Source organism: Mastigoproctus giganteus, chromosome 3, assembly GCF_048544385.1.
Source record: "Mastigoproctus giganteus isolate SK-2022 chromosome 3, ASM4854438v1, whole genome shotgun sequence".
Taxonomy (NCBI): Eukaryota; Metazoa; Arthropoda; class Arachnida; order Uropygi; family Thelyphonidae; genus Mastigoproctus; species Mastigoproctus giganteus.
The window spans coordinates 237,037,031-237,062,590 of record NC_143577.1 but is presented as its reverse complement, the minus strand read 5'-3'; the positions used below and the strand labels follow the sequence as shown (position 1 = coordinate 237,062,590).

At 37.3% G+C, this 25,560-nt stretch overlaps 1 protein-coding gene and 1 long non-coding RNA gene across 8 annotated transcripts in view; one reads left to right on the top strand and one right to left on the bottom strand.

The window, feature by feature from the left end:
* Nucleotides 1-25,560, top strand: part of LanB1 (laminin subunit beta-1) — a 503,856-nt gene that overhangs the window by 128,884 nt on the left and 349,412 nt on the right. For all 7 annotated transcript variants that reach the window (XM_090369708.1, XM_090369709.1, XM_090369712.1 and 4 more), the window contains one exon: nucleotides 11,040-11,295. In XM_090369708.1, coding sequence (XP_090225834.1) covers nucleotides 11,040-11,295 — 256 coding nt within the window. The remainder of the gene's footprint in view (nucleotides 1-11,039; nucleotides 11,296-25,560) is intronic.
* LOC150088911 (uncharacterized) overlaps nucleotides 1-25,560 on the bottom strand; it is a 230,943-nt gene that overhangs the window by 14,492 nt on the left and 190,891 nt on the right. The window lies entirely within an intron of this gene.

The following is a 25,560-nucleotide window of genomic DNA, read 5'->3' as shown; positions in this document are numbered from 1 at the left end:
AAGCAGCTGTTCACTCTGTACAAATTGCAAATCTGCCCTACCATAAAATATTGTTCCCACATCTGGGGCAGCGTCCTCAAAACCTCTCTCAGTCTTTTTGATTCCATTCAGAAGAGGGCAGTTAGGTTAATTAATGAGTCTCACTCTCTGTCTCATAGACATACTGTTTCTGCTGCATTCTTTTTCTACAGATACTTCCATGGGCACTGTTCTTCTGAATTGGCTTCTATAATTCCCGCTTTCTCTTTAAAAACAGTTCAAACCTATGCCGCCAACATCCATTTACTGTCCAACTTCAAAATCACAGAATCAACTTTTCATCTTCCTCGTTTATTCATTCAACTGCCGTTTTCTGGAACAACCTTCCTTCATACATATTTCCTGAAAATTACAGTCTACAGAGGTTCAAGTCTAATTTCAACAAATATCTTCTTTCGTCTTCTGAACGTTCAACCCATGTACTAAGTACTATAGGTTCTAATATTCTAATACCGCTCGTGTTTGGGGTTTAAATTAAAAAAAAAAAAAAAAAGCCTTATACAGCATCAGCCAAAAAAAAAACACAAAAAACCGTTCCCATTTCACCCATCCATTTGATATATCATTATGATCCAGAGATGTGAAGACAGAGAGCTCTCCAGGAATGAAAAAAGCCAGGATAAGCAAATTAAAATTCATGACCATGTTTATCAGTTTGTTTGTAAAAGAAAGTGTTGGCCCTTCAAAATTCATTCCCCAGTGATAAACTGTCCATCAAACATTTCTGAATTGTTTGAGGCAAAAGATGTGAATTGGGGCCAGAGAAGTGAGATTTGCATCTTGATATCATCCTGGCTCACACTCTGATGCAAAAATGGATTCATCAGTCTGAACTGGACACAGACAGTTGCCTGGCCCTGCTGATGTACTACTGATAATATGGAAAACAGTGATTAATAGCCTTAATAAATTAATTTGTTTTATTAATTTCAAATATAAAATTTAAAAAAAAATGCAGAAATAAATTAATGTAGTATAACATGCCACATTATTTGCATAAGTTATGATTATGGGCAAGTTTGAATTGAAAACATAATCCGAAGATCATTTTAGAAACATATATCAGTAAATAATCAATGGAGTATGGCTTATTATTGTCAGGCTATAACACCACTTGATATCTTCTATGAAATAAAAAAAAGAAAAAGAAACAGGCCTCCAACCATAGAAATTCAGTCACAATAACTATGCATATATTGTATTTTATTTATAGTGTATTTTATTATTGTCAAGTTAACAATAATAAAAACATGTGCCATATTCATTATTTATGGAGTTCTGCATTGAATTTACTTTTTTTTCAACAAAAAGTTAAAATTTAATGAAATGGTTAGAAGATATGCCAGGACAGCCATAGGGTTATCCCAGGGCAGTTAAACATAAGAAATATTAAAGTTATATTAAAGGAGGCGGTAAAGCAACTAAGCAAACCCTTAGCCATAATTATGAGAGCATCCTTGGACTCAGGGGAGGTTCCCACAGACTGAAGATGTGCAAATGTATCCCCAATTCACAAAGGGGGATCGAAGGGTGACACGAGTAATTACAGACCAGTTAGTTTAACTTCTGTTCCTGGTAAAATAAAGGAGTCACCGGTTAAAGATGCATTGCAGGATCATCTAGACAAGACTGCAGCAATAATTCAGACACAGCATGGGTTTGTTAAGGGAAAGTCTTGTCTGACAAATTGATAGGATATTATGATGTGGTTACAAAGGAACTGGATGAAAAAAATAATTTTGATATCATATATTTGGATTTCAGGAAAGCTTTTGACGTTGTTGCGCATGGAAGACTATTGTGCAAATTGGAGCAGAATGGTATTAAGGGTAAGTTGCTACAATGGATAAAAGGATGGTTAAGTGGGAGAAGACAGGGTGGTGATCAATGGGTACTGCTCTTCTTGGACTAATGTTATTAGTGGAGTCCCACAGGGTTCGGTGTTAGGTCCACTGTTGTTTTGTATATTTATCAATGATATTGATGAAGGTATATCAGGCTTAATGTCGAAGTTTGCAGATGATACAAAGGTTGGCAGGGTTGTTAATGACAGTAATGGCAGTGTGCTACTGCAACAGGATCTAGATAATTTGGGCAGATGGGCTAAGAAGTGGCAACTGAAGTTTAACCTTGACAAATGCAAAGTACTGCATATGGGTAGAAGTAACCCCAGAGAAACGTACCAACTGTGTGGTACTTCACTTAAGGTGGTAGAAAATGAAAAAGACCTGGGAGTAATTGTGCAGTCAGATATGAAGTTTTCTGAGCAATGCAGACAGGCTGCCAGGGCAGGTCATGGGGTTTTGTCAATGATATATAGGAATTTTGCTAGCAGGGAGAAGGAGGTGATTGTCCCTCTGTATAAGGCAATGGTCAGGCCACGCCTTGAGTACTGCGTATAGGTCTTGAGGCCTCATTTTAGGAAGGATATAGATTTACTTGAGCGTGTACAGAGAAGGGCAACAAGATTGGTGAGGGGAATGAAGGGATCCTCTTACCAAGAGAGGCTTAAGTTCTGCAAATTGCAGTGGCTGGAGACTAGGCAACTGCATGGTGATCTGATTGAAGTGTATAAGGCCTTGAATGGGTTGAGCACGCTGAATTCTGATGGGATCCTTCCACTTGTTCAGATTACGAACCTAAGGGGGCATAAATTGAAATTAAGAAAAGACAGATGTAGAATAGATGTGCGGAAATTTGCCTTTAGCCAGCGGGTGGTTAATTGCTGGAACAAACTTCCATCTGTCGTTGTGGAAGTTGATAGGTTGAATAAATTTAAGGAGGAACTGGACAGGCATTTGGAGGGAATGGTGTGATTTTTTTTTTTTTTTGGCTGATGCTGCATAAGCTCATACACTTGCTTTCTTGCATCACATGCCACTACTACTACTACTACCTTCTAACTACCCTTAGTTACTTTTTTTAAGGTGATGCAGTTTTTGTCCACTACTGTAAATGTGCAGAAATTCGTCTTTAGCCAGTGAGTGGTTATAGTTGGAACAAACTTCCTGTTGTAGTAGAGGTCAGCAACTTAAGTTCAAGGCAGAACGAGACAAACATTTGGAGTGAATGGCTGGGTGAAATGGGAAAGGATTTTTTTTTTTTTGGCTGATGCTGTATAAACTTGCTTTCTTGCATCGTATGCATCTACCAATGCTCAATTTTATTTGTATATAGAACATGTTTACAAGTAGCCCATGCCATCATTTAGTAACTGATCAGGTGGCTGAATCCTCATTGGTACTCCACATTTCTTTTTTAAATATGAAGCAGTTTTGAAGACACACAGTCATCTGCTCATCAGTAGCTGGCCAGTATTTACATAGAAATGTTTATACTCTGGAGGGTAGAGGAATTTGCATCTAAAGAAGAGTTTTCAAATATACAAATGCTTGTAGTTTACAAGCATTTATATTTCTTTCCAGAACTATGATAATCTTGGCAGAATTGCTCATAGCAGATTGCTTCTTAAGCAATCTGCTATGAGCACTTATGAAGTTCTGCCAAGATTTTCCTGGAATGTATTCTGCATAAGAAAATCATCCAGTTTAATTACATAACAAAATAATTGTTTAAGCTGCAGATATAACAGATATTTTGGCTTTCACTATTAAAATACTGAAGGTTGAAATATAGCAAAAGGAGTCATTCAACATGTGAGAAAGTTGTTTCAATGAGTTGGAGGCAGCACATCGTATATTTAATCCAAAAATCATGTGTTATAATAGCATTTTATTTCTTTACTTATTCTTTAAGGATGATACACTACATATCATCCCCTTTCACTTATTCATTCCCTCAAAATTTGATGAGGAATGAGATGACCTTGAAACATCCTCTCCTTCTCCCAGTTCAGCTCTATCTGACATCTTTCTATTGCTAAATATCAAACATTTGTTGAAAGGGACTCATTTTGGGAGGAAGTTCAGCAGAATATGTCGAGAGCACTAAAAACAGTTCTAGAAAAGCTTCCAATTGTGGAAGAAGAGAATTGGTTTGTGTAGAGCTGCCCCAAGGGATTACTTTGAAGGGACAAAAGTAAATAATTATTTAAGCTCAATTTTAACTAATTTATAACTTCATTCAAAGTTAAAATCAAATAACTATAGGGTTCTATTTGATTTAAATTTAATAGTATGCATTTTAATTTTTACAATGATTTTATTATTGAGGATGGGATGAAAAATAATGCCTCTTGGCTCATAATTTCACCACTAACTGATGCAGCAAGTTCCAACCAGGCTCTAGTTAGTACATGCACAGTAGTATTTCTGTGATTCTTCATTTACCTCACACTGTTTTAAATAGGAAGTAGTTTTAAATATGAAGTAGCTTTGTGGGACTCTGTGGGTATTGTCCACAACCAAGTTTTTGTAAAAAAAGGACCCACAAAAATTTAATTTAGTACATTGAGATATTGGACAACAGAAAGAAAAAATATCAAACACAATTAAGGCATGAAGCAATACAATAATTTTCTTAAACATAAGAGTGTGCAACCACATTGTAGTTGCAATGAGGATTTTAGGAAGAATTTCTTGCTGAGATTTAAAATTGTTCTGTATCCTCCCAGTGCCCAAATTTGGATCTAAGAAACTTCTTTTTTTTTTTTTTTTTGTTTCCAAATTTTAAAAAGCATCTCGATGGCAACATATGACTTTGAAGTTTAAAACTATTCTGAAGAAATGGTGATCTCTCAGCCAAAACAATCTTACTTGAATGGCATAGAAATACTTGTTAAGGGCTGGACAAAATGTATTAAGGGATAAGAACAGGTGCATGGATACTTGCATTTACACCAATGATAGGAGTATAGTAAATAAATTTGATGAATTTGAAGCACTGGTCAAGACATTAAAGGCAGATATTGTTGGGATATCAGAGCCGTGGTGTTACACAGATATAAGCAGTGCATTACTGGAATTTGGGGAGTGCAATGTGTACTGAAAGGATAGTTGGAATAGGAAGGGAGGAGGGGTTATGCTGTTAGTTAAGAAACACACAAAATCTAAGAAAGTGCATCCAGTTGACATAGATGGTCAGTGTAATGTTGAGTTTGGCATGACATAAGCACAGGGAAAGCAAAATTGAGAGTAGGAGTTGTTATAGGCCTAATGACTCTGATGAGTACAATGAACAACTGTACAGAGAAATAGAGTGGACCAGTAAATCAAATTGTCTTATAATGGCAGATTCTAACTTCCTACATATTGACTGTAACTTGTGGGTTGGTCACTCACACACTAGCATGACTTTTGTGGATTTATTGGATGATTGTTTTCTACAGCGACAATGTTAGAGAGGCAACTAGGGAGAGTAATACTCTTGATCTAGTTATCAGCAGTGATTATTCGTGTATTAAGAATTTACAGGTAAAGGAATCACTAAGTGGCAGTGAACACAGTGTACTGATGTGGGATTTACTTAAAGATGTAACCACCATCAGGGGTAAAGGGAATGGTTTTTGCTTCCGTAAAGGTGACTACAGTGGTCTCAGAGAGTTTTTAAATTGTATACTGTGGGATCAACTGATGATGTTACCAACGGTGAATTCTAAATGGGAAGCCTTTAGGGACTTAATCTTGGAGGCTACTAGGCTTTTCATACCAACTGAGAAATACTGTTCAAGGTTCAGGCCTAAATGGATGTCAGATGAATTAATTAGGGTCATGGCAGAGAAGAAAAATGCATGGGATGCATGTAAGCTATCAGGCAACACAGAAGCCTATGATGGATATAAGCTAGTTTGTAATCAAGTCACAAAGGAAGTTAGGCATGCAAAGGCAGTTTATGAGAAGTCTCTGGCAAAAAATGCTAAGAAAAACAGCAAGGACTTCTTTAGTTATATAAACTCTAGAAGCAGTGGGATGAATAAAATTGGTCTGCTTGATATTGATGATTCAACTATTGATGATCCTTCTCAGATGGCTGACAATCTGAGTATTTTCTGTCTGAGGAGTTGTTAAGGAATAGAATGCCAGAACTTTATCAAACTGCAACAGGGTGCTTAATAATTTTATAATAACGGCAAGCAAATTGGAGGATGGAATTCTCCAATTTGCTTAGCTATTCTCCAATAAGATTAGGCACCTGGGGTGGATGGGATCTATCTAGTTATATTAAAGGAGGAGACAAAGGAAGTAAGCAAAACCTTACCATAATAATGAGAGTATCTTTGGACTCATGGACTAGAGATGTGCAATTGTATCCGCAATTCACAAAGGGGAATCTAAAGGTGATATAAAAAAAATACAGACCAGTTAGTTCAACTTTTGTTCCCGGGGAAAATAATGGAATCACTGGTTAAAGATACATTGCAAGATCATCTTGTCAAGACTGCTGTAATAATTCAGACACAGCAGATATATCAGTTTGTTAAGGTAAAGCCTTGTCTGACAAATTTGATTGCATACTAAGGAAATGGATGCAAAAAATAATTTTGACATCATATATTTGAATTTCAGGAAAGCTTTGACACTGTTGCGCATGATAGAATACTGTAAAAATTAGAGCAGTATGGTATTAAGGGCAGTAATGGCAATGTGTTACTGCAATAGGATCTAGAAAAGTTGAGCAGATGGGCTGAGAAGTGTCAACTGGAGTTTAACATTAACAAATGCAAAGTACTGTATATGGGTAGAAGTAACCCCAGAGAAACATCCCAACTGTGTGGTACTACACTTAGGGTGGTAGAAAATGAAAAAGACCTGGGAGTAATTGTGCAGTCACATATGAAATTTTCTGAGCAGTGCAGACGGTCTGGAAGAGTAGCTCATGGTGTCTTGTCAATGAAATACAGGAATTTTTATAGCAGGGAAAAGGAGGTGATTATCCCTTTGTATAAGGCAATGGTCAGTACTGTGCACATATCCGAAGGCTTCATTTTAGGAAGGAAGTAGAGTTCGAGCGAGTTGTTTGCCAGCAAGATTGGTGAGGGGAAACGAAGGAGTGGTCTTACCAAGAAAGGCTTAAATTCTGCAAATTACAGCGTCTGTAGACTAGGAACCTGCGAGGTGATCTGTTTGAGGTGTGTAAGGCCTTGAATGGGTTGAGCAGGCTCAATTCTGATGGGATTCTTCCTTTTGCTCAGATTACAAACCTTAGGACATAAATTCAAATTGAGAAAAGATGGGTATAGAATAGATGTGCAGAAATTTGCCTTTTGCTAACAAACTTCCACTTGTGGAAGTTTTTAGTTTAAATAAATTCAAGGAGGAACTGGACAAACATTTAGAGGGAATGGATAGGTGAAATGGTTTTTTTTTGTTTTTTTTTTGGCCGATGCTCCATAAGCTTGCTTTTTTGCATCACATGCCTCTACTACTACTACTACTCCATCTGCCTTTCTTTTATTTAACTTCAGTGATTTCTCCTCCACTTGCTCTCAGTTACTTCATAATCATTTAGCTCCCTGTTAGAGTTTTATAAACTTCTGGCCTCCACTTCCCCACAGAATGAGTGAATGTAGATACAAAATACTCATTCAATTTGCTGGCTACCTGAGCAGAATAATCAACAGTTGAACCATTGATATTATTCATCCCCTTCCTTCTAGAGTTTATATAAGTAAAGAAGTCTTTGCTTTATTTCTTTGCATCCCTTGCCAGAGATATCTCCTAGTCTGCCTTTACTTGCCTAACCTTCTTTGTGACTTATTACAGGCCTTATTATATCTGTGACTTATTATATCTGCCATATGCTTCTGTGTCACCTGGCAATTTATATGCATCCCATGCATTTTTCTTCTCTGACACAAGTCTCATTAGTTCATCTGACATCCATTTAGGCCTAAACTTTGAACAATATTTCTTAGTTCACATGAAAAGCCTTGCATCTTCCAAGATTAATTCCTTGAATTCTTTCCATTCAGAATTTGCTGTTGGTAACATCATCAGTTGGTCTCACTATAGAATTTAAAAACTGAGACCACTGTAGTCACCTTTATGAAAGCAAAAACTTTTCTTTACCCCTGATGGTAGTTACATCTTTAAGTAAATCCCATATCAGTACATTGTGATCATTGCCACCAAGTGGTTCCTTTAACTGCAGATTCTTAATGCATGAATAATCATTGCAGATGATCAGATCAAGACTGTTACTCCCTCTAGTTGCTTCTCAAACGTGCTGCTGTAGAAAACAATCATCCAGTAATCCACAAAAGTCTTGGTATGAGTGACCAACCCACAAGTTCCAGTCAATATCTTAGAAGTTAAATCCCCCATTATAAGATATTCTGATTTACTGGCCCACTGTATTTCTCTGTTCAGCTGTTTGTTGTACTCATCAGATTCATTAGCACTATAACAAACTGCTACCCTCATTTTTGCTTTTCCAGTGCTTATGTCACACCAACCTGACTCAACATTGCACTGTTCACCAATGTCAGCTGGGTGCACGTACTTAGATTTTATGGGTTTCTTAACTAACAGCACAACACCTTCTTCCTTCCTATACTATCTATCCTTGCTGTGCACATGGTACTCCCCAAATTCCAATTCTGCATTCTTTATATCTCTGTGACACCACAACTCTGATATCCCAACAAAATCTGCCTTAGATGTTTTGAACAGCACATGAAATTCATAATATTTATGTATTTATACTCCTGGTATTGGTGTACATGCCAGGCATATAGTAAATAGATTTTCAATGCACCTGTTTTTACTCTTAGTTATCCTAACATCCCATGTATTTACTTGTTCCATGATGACTCTCAGCAGTTCTTGAAATCTCCAGCATCTTGCTTTCCAGGCTCCTGATCATTCTAATAGAAGCGCTACTAGAATCACTGCCACCTCTGTCTTCGGGTACTGTTAATCTATTCGTCTGTGAATCTTCCCTAAGCGAGCAGTTTTCCAACCCACCTAACACTACCTCGATAGCATCAGAAAATATTCTTGCCCCCTTTCTATTTAAGTGTATATCATCCTTGTAGAAGGAGCTCCTCCAGTTAATAAGCATAGGCCATATGAGATTTCTTTTCTTCTTTTCCTTGGTCAGATTACTGTTTCAAAACTTTTCATGTCAATGTTTGCTCAGATTGTGTCAGTGAAATTATTCTTGCAGGAATGGAATCCTTTATCCTACACTCCACTTTAAAATCTCGTCCTTTATCTAAACCTTGGTTTTCCAATAAATGTGCTAAGGCTGTTCAAGAGAAGAATGTTGCATATCGTAATTGGCTTGTTTCTAATTCTTCAGTTTCATTTTCTGCCTACACCAAAGCTCCAACAATTGTAAAGCAGTTATTAATCAGTCCAAACTAGAGTTTGAACAGGCAAAGAGTAGAAAACTTGCTTCTTGCCCTAATGGTAGTTGAGCATTCCAGATGGTTCTGTTGTCACTTCAGCCAAGGATAAAGCTGACCTGCTAGCATCCCATTTTATTTCCAACTCATGTATTAATGATCTTGGTAAAACACCTCCCACCATTCCCAATACGCTCCATTCAATGCCTCCTGTGGTCTTCCGTCAAAAGGATATCAGAAGGATTTTGATGAATCTTGATGCTAAGAAAGCTCCAGGTCCTGATGGTATTTCTTCACTTGTTCTCAAAACCTGTGCTCCTGAACTTACTCCTATTCTTTGCCACCTTTTTTCACTTTCTTATTCCAAAGGTGTTTTTCCTTCTGCTTGGAAATTTGCTCATATCCAGCCAGTTCCTAAAAAGGGTGAAAAATCTCTCCCATCCAATTATCGTCCCATTGCAATTACTTCTACTCTTTCTAAAGTAATGGAGAAATCAATTAACCGCCAACTCTTAAACTACCTAGAAACCTTCTGTCTGATCAACGATCGCCAGTATGGATTCTCTCAGTGCCGATCCACTGGTGATATTCTGGCTTATGTTACCCATTTATGGACTAATTCAATGGAAAGGTTCGGTGAAACACAAGTAGTTGCTCTTGACATCTCAAAGGCTTTCAATCGTGTTTGGTAAAGGTCTTCTAAACAAGCTTCCATCTTATGGTTTTCCAACTGTTTTTAGTAATTGGTTATCCAGTTTTCTCTCTGATCGCTCACTGAGGGTGATGGTAGATGGCTCTCTGTCTTCTAACTTCTCCACTAATGCCGGTGTCCCCCCAAGGTTCAGTTCTTTCCCCCACTGTTTTCCTCTTGTATATTAATGACCTTCTTCCACTTGGATAAGTTATAGAATGTCTTAATGTACCGTTTGAAATTGAATCAAAGTTTTAAATAGCATAAAGTTTAATGAGCGGTACTCACCTTAGATAATCTGCTATGTTACGTGGAATAGGATGGAAGAATAATTTGAGGCTTAAGTAGTTTAGAATAAGTTAAGATTATGTGAATACGGAATTAAAATATGCTCAAGGAAGTAGAAGTGCACAACTTCGTCCCTGGTTGTCATTGAAGAATTAATTTAAACTTTAAAAATATTAAAGATATTTAAAAATATATAAAATATGAGACCGGTGAAGCCAAAAGTCACGAACGACCGTCATTAATTTATAATATTAACGTCATCAGTTGGCAATACTAAAGTGAGAAGAAAACGCATGTTTTAAAGACTTCTAAGTTCCCCCGATGCACTTTTTAACATGTGGGAATCTCAAGTGCGTGAGATTCCAGACCAGGGAGAAACTTTCATACTGCTGATTTAATTTTCACTTTTCCCACACTGCAATCCACTGTCTCTATCAATGCACCGACAGGCCAGAAAATGGTGAATAAGTGTGGAGGAGATTACACCTATATATGAATAAAGGATTATGTACTTTTCTCTGGAGAAATGCTTTTATTTATAGTGCAGTCAAATGGCCAGCTCACATCACCTTCCAAGCATATGTGCTTTTGTAATGTAATGAAAAAAAAAAAACCTGATAATTTTTTATTACTCTTATTTTGTTTACACAGACATGCACTATGTATGTGTGTAAATATGCACATATTATGCTATGTATATACAGTTAATTTTCAACTGCATAAATGAAATCGTAAGGAAACATGAAAAAATGCCATTTCTGTATGTTTTTATAGGTGTATATACTCAGGGTTTGTCCTCACCACATGCATGTGAGGAATCTAGTTGTTATCCTGCCACAGGAAATTTGCTGATTGGTCGTGAAGAAAAATTATGGGCCTCATCCACATGTGGTACAAGAACTACGGAGCGTTACTGTATTGTAAGTCACTTAAAGGAGAGGAAAAAGTGTTTTCAGTGTGATTCCAGTCCTAGATCTAAAGAGAGAGGGAATCTACAGCTATATCATGGCATTGAAAATATTGTTTCAAGGTATGTTTTTGGTAATATCTTAATAAAGTATACTGTATTTAACCATTATAATAAATGAAGCACTTATTTAACATTTTCACAAGTGTATATACATATACATATGTATATATACAGGGTGTCTCAAAAATATTGGTACAAACGTTTAGGGGAGGTATGTAACATCTAAAGGAATGTGAATCGCATAGGAACCCATAACTGGAAACACCATAAGTCGGTACACGGTGCTGTTCATCAGTTCGCAAGAGGGAAAATTTCTGGTTTACTCATTCAAGCAGTAGTCGCTGTACGAAGAGCATGCATCGATATACAAACTGTGAGCTGGCAGACATGCACCTAGTGTATGGATTAGCAGAGGGCAATGGATGAGCCGCTCAACAAATTTATGGAGAATGCTTCCCAGACAGACATGTACCGGACCACCGTTTGTTTGCGCGTGTGCATCAAAATTTGTGCGATTATGGGTCATTTAGAGGTAACAGAAGTAGTGTGGGCAGACAATGTTCGGCGCGAACTCCTGCCATGAAAAAAAGTGTGTTGAATGCTGTCCAGAATAATCCTACTACCAGCACACCTGCCGTTGCCTCTGCCTTAGGAGTGTCTCATTGCAGTGTACAGCATATCTGGCATGATGATTCCTTACACCCCTTTCATATCCAAAGGGTTCATTTACTGCTCCCCCAAGATCATCCTGCACGTGTGGCTTTTGTGCAGTGGTTTCTCCAAGAAAGTGTTCAAGGCTTGAATTTTCCAGCCTATGTTTTGGTCACGGATGAGGCTTATTTCACTTGGGAAGGCTTATGCAATCAGCACAATGCTCATGTGTGGGTTCATGACAACCCACACAGTGTGCGCCCCCATGCAACAACATCGCTTCGCAATAAATGTGTGGGCAGGTATGGTCGGTGACTGCTTAGTCGACCCATACCTGTTACCATCCCGCACGAACTCCGCTAAACATCAGATCTTTCTTGAACAAGTTCTACCAGGGTTACTTGACGATGTTTCAGCAAATGTGAGACACCACATTTGGTTTCAACATGACGGGGTGCCTGCTGATTATGGAAGGTGTGTTCGTGACCATCTGAACAGGCATTTTGGGCGTCGATGGATTGGCTGTGGTGGACCCGTAGCCTGTCGTCCCCCACGCTCACCTGATTTATCGAGCCTTGATTTCTTTCTGTGGGGGGGGGGGGGTCCTCAAATATATCGTGTATGGATCGCCTGTGGAGACGGAAATAGATCTCGTGGCAAGACTCATCTGCGCTGCTGCTACTGTCAAAGAAACTCCAGGTGTGTTCAACCGTGTCCGCCAATCCATACTGCGTAGGTGTCACGCATGCATCGCGTCTCATGGTGAAACCTTCGAGCATCTGTTGTAACATCACAAAATGCATCCATCTCATACTCCATTGTTAATATTATGTCATATAAATGTTTGCCACTAATTACTGTCTTGTGTCATTTCTGCTTCTTGTGCCTCTGCTACTACTTTCCCGTGACGTTTCCGGTTATGGGTTCCTATGTGATTCACATTCCTTTAGATGTTACCTACCTCCCCTAAACGTTTGTACCAATATTTTTGAGACACCCTGTATATATATATATGTACGAAGGACACAGGAAAATCAGGGTCTATTTTAAACCCTGTTTTTAGACTAATAGCTTCATCTTTTGGTATATTATCAAGAAAGGTTTCTTGAAAATTAATAGGAACAAACACAGTTACCAATCACACAAATAAAATACCTGTGAAATATTAATGTTCACCTAATAGTGATCATAATCCATGCTCTGCAGAGCAAGTATCCTCAGTATGGTATATTTATATATCATTATATGTTCTTCCTTGTTCAGACTTGCTGGAGGATTGGAGAGAAACAATTTTAAATATAGAAGCATGACTACATTGTAATATATTAATTCCTATACCAACCACCATATTTTTGTATCAGTTCTCTAATTAACTATTCCAGATTACACTATAAAGCAGTGTGTAAAATCAACACCAGTATTATTTACAGTAAAGTATATTAAATTAAATAATGGAAATAATGCTCCCTCAGTTGTATGTGTTAATATTGGTGTTAATGAATCATTCATTCATTTAACAAAAAACCCTAGGATAAACTTAGAGCAAGTTTTCATTTTGCTATAGCTTCAAGTTAAATTATATTAACTTTGAATGTGCAGTAGTTCTGCAATAAAATATGTAGTAAAAGTTGCTTTGATACATTTTATTTCACACAAAACCCACTTTATTCAACCCAGAAATGCTTTAATTGGAAGAAAACAGGAATGGCTATTTTAAACAATGAATGTGCCATTGTTCTGTGAAAAGTAACTGCTTTGAAGAGACAAGGTAATTTCTCACATAAGTAACAAATTCACTTGCCTGTAGCACACCTTTAATATTTTTTAAGAACCATTTTGACTAATAATGGAGACACAGCCATTACTGAGCTTAGTTTTCATTTTTATCACTGAAATATCATTGATTATGGTAGAAAATAAAATATTAGTAAAAGTGGTTCTACTGGTTCTGTATAAATTCAATAATGGAAATAGTTCTCTTTAAATTGTGGACAAATATGACATTAATAAATTATCCATTAATTTTATCAAAAGACCTAGGATAAATTTAGAGCAAGTGTTTGCTTTGCTGCAGTTTTAAGATTAAGTTATATATTGAATTTACTGATTTAATAATACATATATTATTATTTTAATAATATGTATAACATATTACTATTTCATCTTATATATTTTTTTCATATTGTATAAAAACTACATTTCTGTATATTCTAACTTGTTAGGAATATATTCCTCCTTTTCATGAGAGAACTTCTGAGATCAGTGAAGGATACGTGTATGTGCATGTGTATATATTTACTGTATAAAATAACCTCAATAATTCACACCAATAGAGGTGGAGGGGTAGTCTGAATAGTCTGAATCGGTGAAAAGTCTGAATTATAGAATAAAATCATATGTAAATATGATTATATTCCGTAAATATTTTCAAAACATAATTCATAAAAACAAGCAAACTTATTCCCAAACCAGCAACATAAATTGTTGGATGAGAATAATTTTGGACACAAATATGACAAAAATAAAATTTTAAGGAAATGTTTATGTTGAAAACAAAATTGTAAACAAAGAATTCAATTCAAATAGATGTTAATAATATATAAATATATTTTTCTTAACAATTAACTTTAATGTTTTAAATGATAACTGTAAATTTCATCAGGTGTAGATGGCTCCTCCCTAGTCATATTAGCTTTTTTTTGATGAAATCAGAAATTTCTTGTTGAATAAAGGTCTTTTTGCAATGCCTTATATAGTGACATTCATAATTTTTTTTAGAGCAATGGTATTCAAACTGTGTTCTGCGGAACACAGTTTGAATTCACTAATAAAAATTGATCGTTTTAGTTCCATCAAATAATTTTAAAAATAGCATTTTTGAATTCGCACCCTTTTCGAAACAGGTAGGTATTTCCGACCGTAATCGACCTTGAAGGTCAATTTAATATCTCTTTACATATTTGCCTTTTTTAAAAGTAGTTGTAGCTGGTCAGCTCAACACGACAGTTTACTCTTATGATTACAGTGAAACTGATAAATCTTCATTCCTTTGTTTCGTTTAAAAGAGAGAAGACTGACAAGGTAAAGTCTTCATTCATTTTAATTCCATTTATGCAATGGAATAGATTTTGTGATCGATGATAGTTGAAAAACTAATTAAAGAATTTTAATTTATTCGATTTGCCCTTCACTATGAACATTTGGTTGAAAACTGGAAAACTTAAACAAAAAGCTGAACAAACAGAAGAAAAACATGAAAATTCTTCAGCATCTGCAATTGTTTTGCTATCTACTTCTGGAAACTCAACATGCAAAACAGCCATTTCGAAAACGCCTATTAAAAAACAGAAATTACATACAGGTGGTTCTGAAAAAAGAAAATATTATGAAAGCTACTTAAGTTTTGGATTTACTTGGACCAGAAATGAAGAAGAGCTGAATGGAATACCTTTCATTACCAATAGGAAAAAAGCTATCTTGTCCTATGTATTTTGTGGCCATTAGAATTTCAGCTATTGTAACAATTGCTGTGGTCTTAATACTCAAGATAGAACAGTCCTCCATAACCACAGGTTGTCTCAGAAACTCTTAAACAAATAACATTACTGAATGGCTAGTCTAAATCTCACAAAATTAAGAAGGCATATGGAGAGTAACCACCCACATTTGATAGGCAAAAACATAGAATATTTTAAGCATAAATATGAAGAGCTCAAAAGCAAGAAAAAATACTTTTCAAAATTTATGTATAACAATAATGAAAAATTACTCGAGCCTTCCTACCTTGATAGTTATCGTATTGCTAAAGAAGGGGAGGCATATTCACTTGGCAAAAAATTAATAAAACCTTGCGCCAAAGATCTAATTACCTGTAAGATTGGTGAGAATTATGCCAAAGAAATTGATAGCATACCTCTCTCTGATACCACGGTTGCTAGATGCATCAGAGATATTGGCACTTTTTTGTGAGGATGAATTAATATCTTGATTAAAATCTTCTCCCCATGGTTTCACAATGCAATTAGATGAATCTTCAGACTTTGCTGATTTGGCTATTTTAATTGTTCTAGTATGCTATATTTTTAATTTAATTTTATGTTTTTAATTAAACATGTAATTTAACTCTTGTTAAATTATATGTTTAATTTAACAAAAGGATATTCTTTTGTGCAAGCCTCTTAAGGATAGAGCTACTGGTGAAAACATATTGATGCATGGACTATCTTGGGATTTATGTTCTCACATTTGTACTGACCAAGAAAAATCTTTACTGGGTGCAAAAGAAGGAATCAATCAAGAATAAAAACAATAGCCCCACATATTCAACATTCTCATTGCTGTCTACACTGTCATGCTCTCATTGTGAAACGAATTCCAGAAAAAACAAAAGATGTTTTAGATGACGTTGTGAAAATCATTAATTTCATCAAATCCAGGGAGCTAAACTGAAGATTATTCTCATTATTCTCCAAGGAGCTATCTAGTTCTCACAAAACACTGCTCCTACACGCAGAGGATACACTGGCTATCACTAGAAAAAATTTTGAGCAGGTTTTATGAGCTGAAAGAAGAGGTGAAAATTTTTTTAATTCAAATGAAACATGATTATTGCTCAAAATTGCATGACAACATATGGATTCCAGATTATGGTGTACCTTGCAGATATATTTTCAATTTTAAATGAAGTAAATATATCTCTCCAAGGAACTAAAATTCATATATAAAGTTAATTATAAAATAACTGCATTAATTTTGAAATTCAATTTATGGATTTCATACGTACGAAAAAATGATGTAAACTGTTTTGAAAAATTAAGTGACTTCTTGGTACAAAATGATCTGAATCTTCATAAAATTCTTCAAGAATACATAATAGAGCACTTGCTTAATCTACAAAAAACTATTAGAGAATATTTTCCAGCACAAACAGAATATTGTGCTGGAAAATTTATATGCATCCCATGCATTTTTCCTAAGCTAGCAGTTTTCCGACCAACCTAACACTCCTCGATTAAAAACTCATTTAATCATTGCCAAAGGGAAAATTTATCAATGAAAGAGAGGGAACAGTTAATTGATATAGTAGTAGTGGCATGTGATGCAAGAAAGCAAGTGTATGAGCTTATGCAGCATCAGCCAAAAAAAAAAAAAAATTACAAAACAATCCCCTCTAAATGTTTATCCAGTTCCTCCTTAAATTTATTTAACCTATCAACTTCCACAACGACAAATGGAAGTTTGTTCCAGCAATTAACCATCCGCTGGCTAAAGGCAAATTTCTGCACATCTATTTTACAATTCTCTTTCCTCAATTTCAATTTATGCCCCCTTAGGTTCATAATCTGAGCAAGTGGAAGAATCCCATCAGAATTCAGCATGCTCAACCCATTCAAGGACATATACACCTCAATCAGATCACCTCACCTCACAGGTGCCTAGTCTCCAGCTGCTACAATTTGCAGAAGTTAAGCCTCTCTTGGTAAGAGGATCCCTTCATTCCCCTCACCAATCTTGTTGCCCTTCTCTGTACATGCTCAAGCAAATCTACATCCTTCCTAAAATGAGGCCTCGAGACCTGTAAGCAGTACTCAAGGCATGGCCTGACCATTGACTTATACAGAGGGACAGTCACCTCCTTTTCCCTGCTAGCAAAATTCCTATATATCATTGACAAAACCCCATGACCTGCCCTGGCAGCCTGTCTGCATTGCTCAGAAAACTTCATATCTGACTGCACAATTACTCCCAGGTCTTTTTCATTTTCTACCACCTTAAGTGTAGTATCACACAGCTGATACATTTCTCTAGGGTTACTTCTACCCATATGCAGTACTTTGCATTTGTCAAGGTTAAACTTCAGTTGCCACTTCTTAGCCCATCTGCCCAAATTTTCTAGATCCTGTTGCAGTAGCACACTGCCATTACTGTCATTAACAACCCTGCCAACCTTTGTATCACCTGCAAACTTCGACACTAAGCCTGATATACCTTCATCAATATCATTGATAAATATACAAAACAACAGTGGACCCAACACCGAACCCTGCGGGACTCCACTAATAACATTAGTCCACGAAGAGCAGCACCCATTGATTACCACCCTCTGTCTTCTCCCACTTAACCATCCTTTTATCCATTGTAGCAACTTACCCTTAATACCATTCTGCTCCAATTTGTACAATAGTCTTCCATGTGCAACAGTGTCAAAAGCTTTCCTGAAATCCAAATATATGATATAAAAATTATTTTTTGCAACCAGTTCCTTTGTAACCACATCATAATATCTTATCAAATTTGTCAGACAAGACTTTCCCTTAACAAATCCATGCTGTGTCTGAATTACTGCTGCAGTCTTGTCTAGATGATCCTGCAATGCATCTTAACCAGTGACTCCATTCTTTTACCCAGAACAGAAGTTAAACTAACTGGTCTGTAATTACTCGTGTCACCTTTCAATCCCCATTTGTGAATTGGGGATACATTTGCACATCTCCAGTCCGTGGGGACCTCCCCTGAATCCAAGGATGCTCTCATAATTATGGCTAAGGGTTTGCTTAGTTGCTTTGCCACCTCCTTTAATATAACTGGATAGATCCCATCCATCCCAGGTGCCTTTGTTATGTTTAACTTCAACAATTTGTCCTCCACTTTGCTCTCAGTTATTACAAAATTATTAAGCATCCTGCTAAAATTTGATAACCTTCTGGCATTTTCCTTCATTAAAAACTCCTCATGTGTGAATGTAGATGCAGAATATTCATTCAGTTTGTTTGCTATCTGAGCAGGATCATCAACAGTCAAACCATCGGTATCGAGTGGTTTGAATTTCAAAGTGGTTAGAAAGGGGATGAATCTGATTCATCCCCTTTCTTTTAGAACTTATGTAAGTTAAGAAATCCTTGCTGTTTTTCTTAGCATTCTTTGCCAAAGATTTCTCATAATCTGCCTTTGCTTGCCTAATCTCCTTTGTGACTTGCTTATATCTGCCATAGGCTCCTTTGTTGCCTGATAATTTATATGCATGCCATGCATTTTTCCTAAGCTAGCAGTTTTCCGACCCACCTAACACTGCCTCGATGGCATCAGCAAATATATCTACAGATATATTTGCTTATATATATTGTATATATATATCCGCCTTTGATGTCTTGACCAACACTTCAAATTTATTTACTATACATCTAGCATTGGTATACATGCAAGCATACATGCACCTATTCCTAGGTATATATCTACATATATTATATATCATATTATATACCATTGACAAAACTCCATGACCTGCTCTGGCAGCCTATCTGCACTGCTCAGAGAATTTCATATCTGACTGCACAATTATCCCCAGGTTTTTTCATTCTCTACCTCCCTGAGTGTAGCACCACACAGTTGGTATGTTTCTCTTGGGTTACTGCTACCCATATGGAGTTCTTTGCATTTGTCAATGTTAAACTTCAGTTGCCACTTCTCAGCTCATCTACCTAACTTTTCTAGATCCTGTAGCATACTGTCTTTACAGTCATTAACAACCATGCCAACCTTTGTATCATCTGCAAACTTGGACATTAAGCCTTATATACCTGCATCGATATCATCGACAAATACACAAAACAGCAATGAGCCAAGCACCAAAACCGGGGGACTTCACTAATAACATTAGGCCATGTAAAGCAGTGTCCATTTATTACCACTCTCTGTCGTCTTCTACTCAACCATCCCTTTATCGAATGCAGTAACAAGCTTTATCCAATGCTTGTCCTTAATGCCATACCTCTCCAGTTTGTACAGCAGTCTTCCATGTACAACAGTATCAAAAGCTTTCCTGAAATCCAATTATATGATATCAAAATAATTTTTTGCCTCCAGTTCCCAGAGGCGGATTTAACGGTGCGCGCCCTGGGCCCCGACTTCTGAAGGGCCCACACAAAACCCCAACAAATTAGTTGAACATATCAGTTCAAAACTTTGTGATTATTATTATGCTATTATTAATTATATTATACATATATTATATTCAAATTTTATTGGAAATAAAACATTAATAGTACATAATATTTTTTATTTATTTAAAAAATTGGTTAACATATATTTTTATTTTCCCTGTCTCTTTTTTTTAAGGGGCCCAATATTTTCTTCTGCGCCCGGGGCCTCAACCGACCTTAATCTGCTCCTGCCAGTTCCTTTATAGCCACATTGTAGTATTCAGTCAAATTGGTCAGAAAAGACTTTCCCTTAACAAACCCATGCTGTGTCTGAGCTGTTACTGCTGTCTTGTCTAGGTGATCCTGTATCACCTCTCTAACCAGTGACTCCATTATTTTCCCTGGAACAGAAGTTAAACTGACAAGTCTGTAATTATTTGTGTCATCCTTTGAACTCCCTTTGTGAATTGGGGATACATTTGCACATCTCCAGTCCACGGGGACCTCCCCTGACTCTAAGGCTGCTCTCATAATTATGGCTAAGGGTTTGCTTACCTTACTGCCTCCTTCATTATAACTGGATAGATTCCATCTGTCCCAGGTGAATTTTTTTATGTTTAACTTCAAGGATTTCTCCTCCACTTTGCTCTCAGTTATTACAAAATCACTTAGCTCCCTGTTAGAGTTTAATAAACTTCTGGCATTCCCCTCCTTGAATAATTCCTCATGTGTGAATGTAGATGCAAAATACTCATTCAGTTTATCAGCTACTTGAGCAGGATCATCAATAGTCGAACTATCTATGTTAAGTGGACCAATCTGATTTATCCCCTTCCTTCTAGAGTTTACATAAGTAAAGAACTCTGTGCTGTTTTTCTTAGCATCCTTTGCTAAAGATTTCTTGTAATCTGCTTTCACCTGCCTAACCTTCTTTGTGACTTGATTACAGACTAGCTTATATCGGCCATAGGCTTCTGTGTCGCCTGATAATTTATATGCAACCCATACATTTTTCTTCTCTGCCACGAGCCTTATTAATTCATCCAACATCCAATTAGGTCTGAACCTTGAACAGTATTTCTTAGTTTGTATGAAAAACCTAGTAGCCCCAAGATTAAGTCCCTGAAGGCTTCCCATTTAGAATTCACCGCTGGTAACATCGTCAGTTGATCCCACTGTATAGAATTTAAAAAATGTCTGAGATCACTGTTATCCCACATCAGTACACTGTCACCTAGGGTTCCTTTATCTGCAAATTCTTAATGCATGAATAATCACTGCTGATATTCAGATCAAGAGTATTACTCCCTCTGGTTGCCCCTCGAACATGTTGCTGTAGAAAACAGTCCTCCAATAAATCCACAAAAGTCTTGTTAGCGTGCGAGTGACCAACCCACAAGTTCCAGTCAATATCTGAAAAGTTAGTATCTACCATTACAAGACATTCTGTTTTACTGCTCCTTTCTATTTCTCTGCACAACTGTTCATTGCATTCATCAGAGTCATTAGGCTTATAATATACTCCTACTCTCATTTTCTCTTTCCCAGTGTTTATGTCACACCAAAGACTCAATATTGCACTATCCACTCGTGTCAACTGGATGCACTTCCTTAGATTTTATGTGTTTCTAAATTAACAGCATAGCCCTCCTCCCTTCCTACCCTGTCTGTCCGTTCTGTACACATTGTACTCCCCAAATTCCAATTCTGCACTGCTTATATCAATGTGTGACACCATGTCTCTGATATCTCAACAATATCTGCCTTTGATGTCTTGATCGGCACATCAAATTCATCAATTTTTGTACAGTCAGTCAGTATCGTATAGCACGATAGTTGTGTTCCTAGAAACTCTCGTGGAATATAAACAACAGGCCCTATGGGAAAAATAGGGTTAGGTGCCGACCACCCAAGATTGAACACACATTTGTAACCAAAACATTACCAAACACAATAAATAATCGTAATAAAATACTTACGTATTTTATTATGTTTACGTAGTAATCGTAATAAAATCGACTATTATGTAATAAAATATTGCTAATGCTTTTGCTTCTATCGTAAGCAAACTTGTTTTTTGTTTGATTTTCTATCCAAACAGATGACAGCCGTTTCACCTCTTCCAATTCTTTGTGTCTTAATCTAATGGATTTTAATTACACTTTGAGTTGTTCCTGCTATGAAAGTTGTTTTTATTTTCTCTGCATTCTTTGTAATTCTCGGCATTGCCTCATTTAGGCCTGTAGCACGTGCAATAACACACGGTCTTTCATTTTGCTCAAAGCATTTCACAATTTCATATTTTTTCTCTATCGACAGAGGCGGACTGGCCATAAGCCTTACCGGGAAACCCCGGTTGGCCGGAGGCCGGTGTGATTTTGTCCATAAACCATAGTATGAGGCCACTATAAATGTTCCCGGGTAAGAATTTTTGACCCAGTCCACCTCTGTTTATCGATATTGCTTTTCTTTTTCTCTCTGAATCTGCAGTGTCTTCACCAGGACGCTTCCTTTTAACACCTTTTAAGTATTTTACTCATTTTTAGGGAATAAAGCACAATTACAAAATGAGGAGGCATGCTTGATACACATAAACAAAGCTGTGCGTGTGTAGCAACTAAATAAACAACACTTGAGTAAAGGCAGAGATACACTATTAACACCTCACATTTTACTAAAGCACATTTCTAGGGGTTACTACCATAAAACAATAAAAACAATTTCCAGTTGCGTTTAGCATTAGCATTAGCATTAGTAGAGGCATTTGATGCAAGAAAGCAAGCTTATGCAGCATCAGCCAAAAAAAAAAAAAAAAAAACCCACTTCCACTTCACCCTTCTGTTCGTTCAAAATACCTGTCCAGCTGAGCCTTAAACTTATTTAGGCTATCAACCTCCAGCACAAGGGATGGCAGTCTGTTCCACCAACCTACCACCCGCTGGCTAAAGGCAAATTTCCGCACGTCTATCCTACATCTGTCTTTCCTCAATTTGAATTTATGCCCTCTCAGGTGATTTTTCTGAGCTAGAGGAAGAATCCCATCAGCATTGAGCATGCTTAAACCATTCAAGGCTTTATACACCTCTATCAGATCACCTCGCTGGTGCCTAGTCTCCAGACACTGTAATTTGCAATACTTAAGCCTTTCTTCGTAAGAGCACCCCTTTGTTCCATTCACTAATCTTGTTGCCCTTCTCTGTACTCGTTCCAGCAGCTCTACATCCTTCTTGAAATGAGGCCTCCAGACCTGTATACAGTACTCTAGGTGTGGCCTGACCATTGCCTTATACAATGGAATAATCACCTCCTTATCCCTGCTGGAAAAATTCCTGTATATCATTGACAGTACTCCATGAGCTACTCTTGCAGCCCGTCTGCACTGCTCAGAGAACTTCATATCTGCCTGCACAACCACCCCCAAGTCCCTTTCATTCTCTACCACTGTCAGTGTAGTACCACAGAGTTGATACGTTGCTCTGGGGTTGCTGTTTCCCATGTGTAGTACTTTACATTTGTCAATGTTAAACTTCATTTGCCACCTCTCAGCCCATCTGCTCAACCTTTCCAGATCCTGTTGCAGCAGCATAGTGTCAGTAGTGTCCTTGACAACCCTGCCAACCTTTGTATCATCTGCAAACTTGGACATTAAGCTTGATATACCATCATCAATATCATTTATAAATACGGAAAACAATAATGGACCCAACACTGAGCCCTGAGGGACTCCACTAATAACGTTAGTCCACGATGAGCAGTGTCCATTGATTACCACTCTCTGTCTTCTCCCCCTCAACCACCCCTTTATCCATAGCAGCAATTTGCCTCCAATGTCACACTGCTCCAATTTGTGTAGCAGTCTTCCATGTGCAACAGTATCAAAAGCCTTTCTAAGATCCAAGTATATAATATCAAAGTTATTCCCTGCATCCAGTTCTTTTGTGACTGCATCATAGTATCCAATCAAGTTGGTCAGGCAAGACTTCCCCTTAACAAAACCATGCTGTGTCTGAGCTATAACTGAAGTCTTGTCTAAATGATCCTGCAGTGCTTCTTTAACCAGTGCCTCCATTAATTTTCCTGGAACAGAAGTTAAGCTCACAGGTCTATAATTACTTGTGTCAGCCTTTGATCCTCCTTTGTGAATTGGGGTCACATTTGCACATTTCCAGTCTATGGGTACCTCCCCTGAGTCCAAGGAAGCTCTCATAATTATGGCTAAGGGTTTGCTTACTTCCTTTGCTGCCTCCTTTAATATAACTGGATAGATCCCATCCACCCCGGGTGCCTTTCTTGTGTTTATCTTCAACAGTTTCTCCTCCACTTTACTCCCAGTTATTTCAAGATTCTGTAGCTTACTCCTAGAGTTGAATACACCTCTGGCATTCCCCTCGCTGAATAACTCCTCATGTGTGAATGTCGATGCAAAATATTCATTTAGTTTGTTAGCTACCTGAGCAGGATCATCAACAGTTGACCCATCAATATCAAGTGGACCAATCTGATTCATCCCCTTCCTTCTAGAGTTTACATAAGTAAAGAACTCTTTGCTGTTTTTCTTTGCATCCCTTGCCAAGGATTTCTCGTAATCTGCCTTCGCCTGCCTAACCTCCTTTGTAACTTGGTTGCATATCAACTTGTATCTATCATAGGCTTCTGTGTCATGTGTTAATTTATATGTATCCCATGCATTTTTCTTCTCTGCCATATGCCTCATTAGTTCATCTGACGTCCATTTTGGCGTAAACCTTGAACAATATTTCTTAGTTGGTATGTAAAGCCTAGTAGCTTCCAAGATAAGTTCTTTGAATGCTTCCCATTTTGAATTTGCTGTTGGTAACATCATCAGTTGGTCCCACTGTATAGAATTTAAATACTGTCTCAGTCCATCGTAGTCGCCTTTACGGAAGCAATAACCCTTCCCTTTACCCCTAATGGTAGTTACCTCTTTCAGTAAATCCCACTTCAGCACACTGTGATCACTGCCACCTAGTGGTTCATTTATCTGCAGATTCTTAATGCATGAAGAATCACTGCTGATAATCAAATCAAGAGTATTACTCCCTCTAGTTGCCTCCCGAACATGCTGATGTAGAAAACAATCATCCAATAAATCCACAAAAGCCCTGCTAGTGTGTGAGTAACCAGCCCCCAAATTCCAGTCAATATCTGGGAAATTAAAATCTCCCATTATAAGACTCTCTGATTTACTGGCCCACTCTATTTCCCTGTACAGTTCCTTATTATACTCATCAGAGTCATTAGGCCTATAGCACACTCCTACTCTCAATTTTGATCTCCCAATGCTTATGTCACACCAAACTGACTCAGCACTGTCCAGCGATGTCGACTGGCTTCACTTCCTTGGTTTTTATGTGTTTCTTAACTAATAGCATAACCCCTCCCCCCTTCCTATCCTGTCTATCCTTTCTGTAGACGTTGTACTCCCCAAATTGCAGTTCTGCATCCCTTATATCTGTGTGACACCACGTCTCTGATATCCCAACAATATCTGCCTTTGATGTTTTGAGCAATACCTCAAATTCATCAAATTTATTTACTAAACTCCTAGCATTGGTGTACACGCAAGTATACCTGCACCTGTTTCTATTCTTAGCTACCCTAACACAACCCATGTGTTTACTTGTACCGCAATAGCTCCCAGCAGTCTCTGAAATACCATGCATCTTGTTTTTCAGGCTTCTGCTCATTCTAATAGAAGCAGTGCAAGGATCTCTTTCACCTCTGCCAGTGGCTA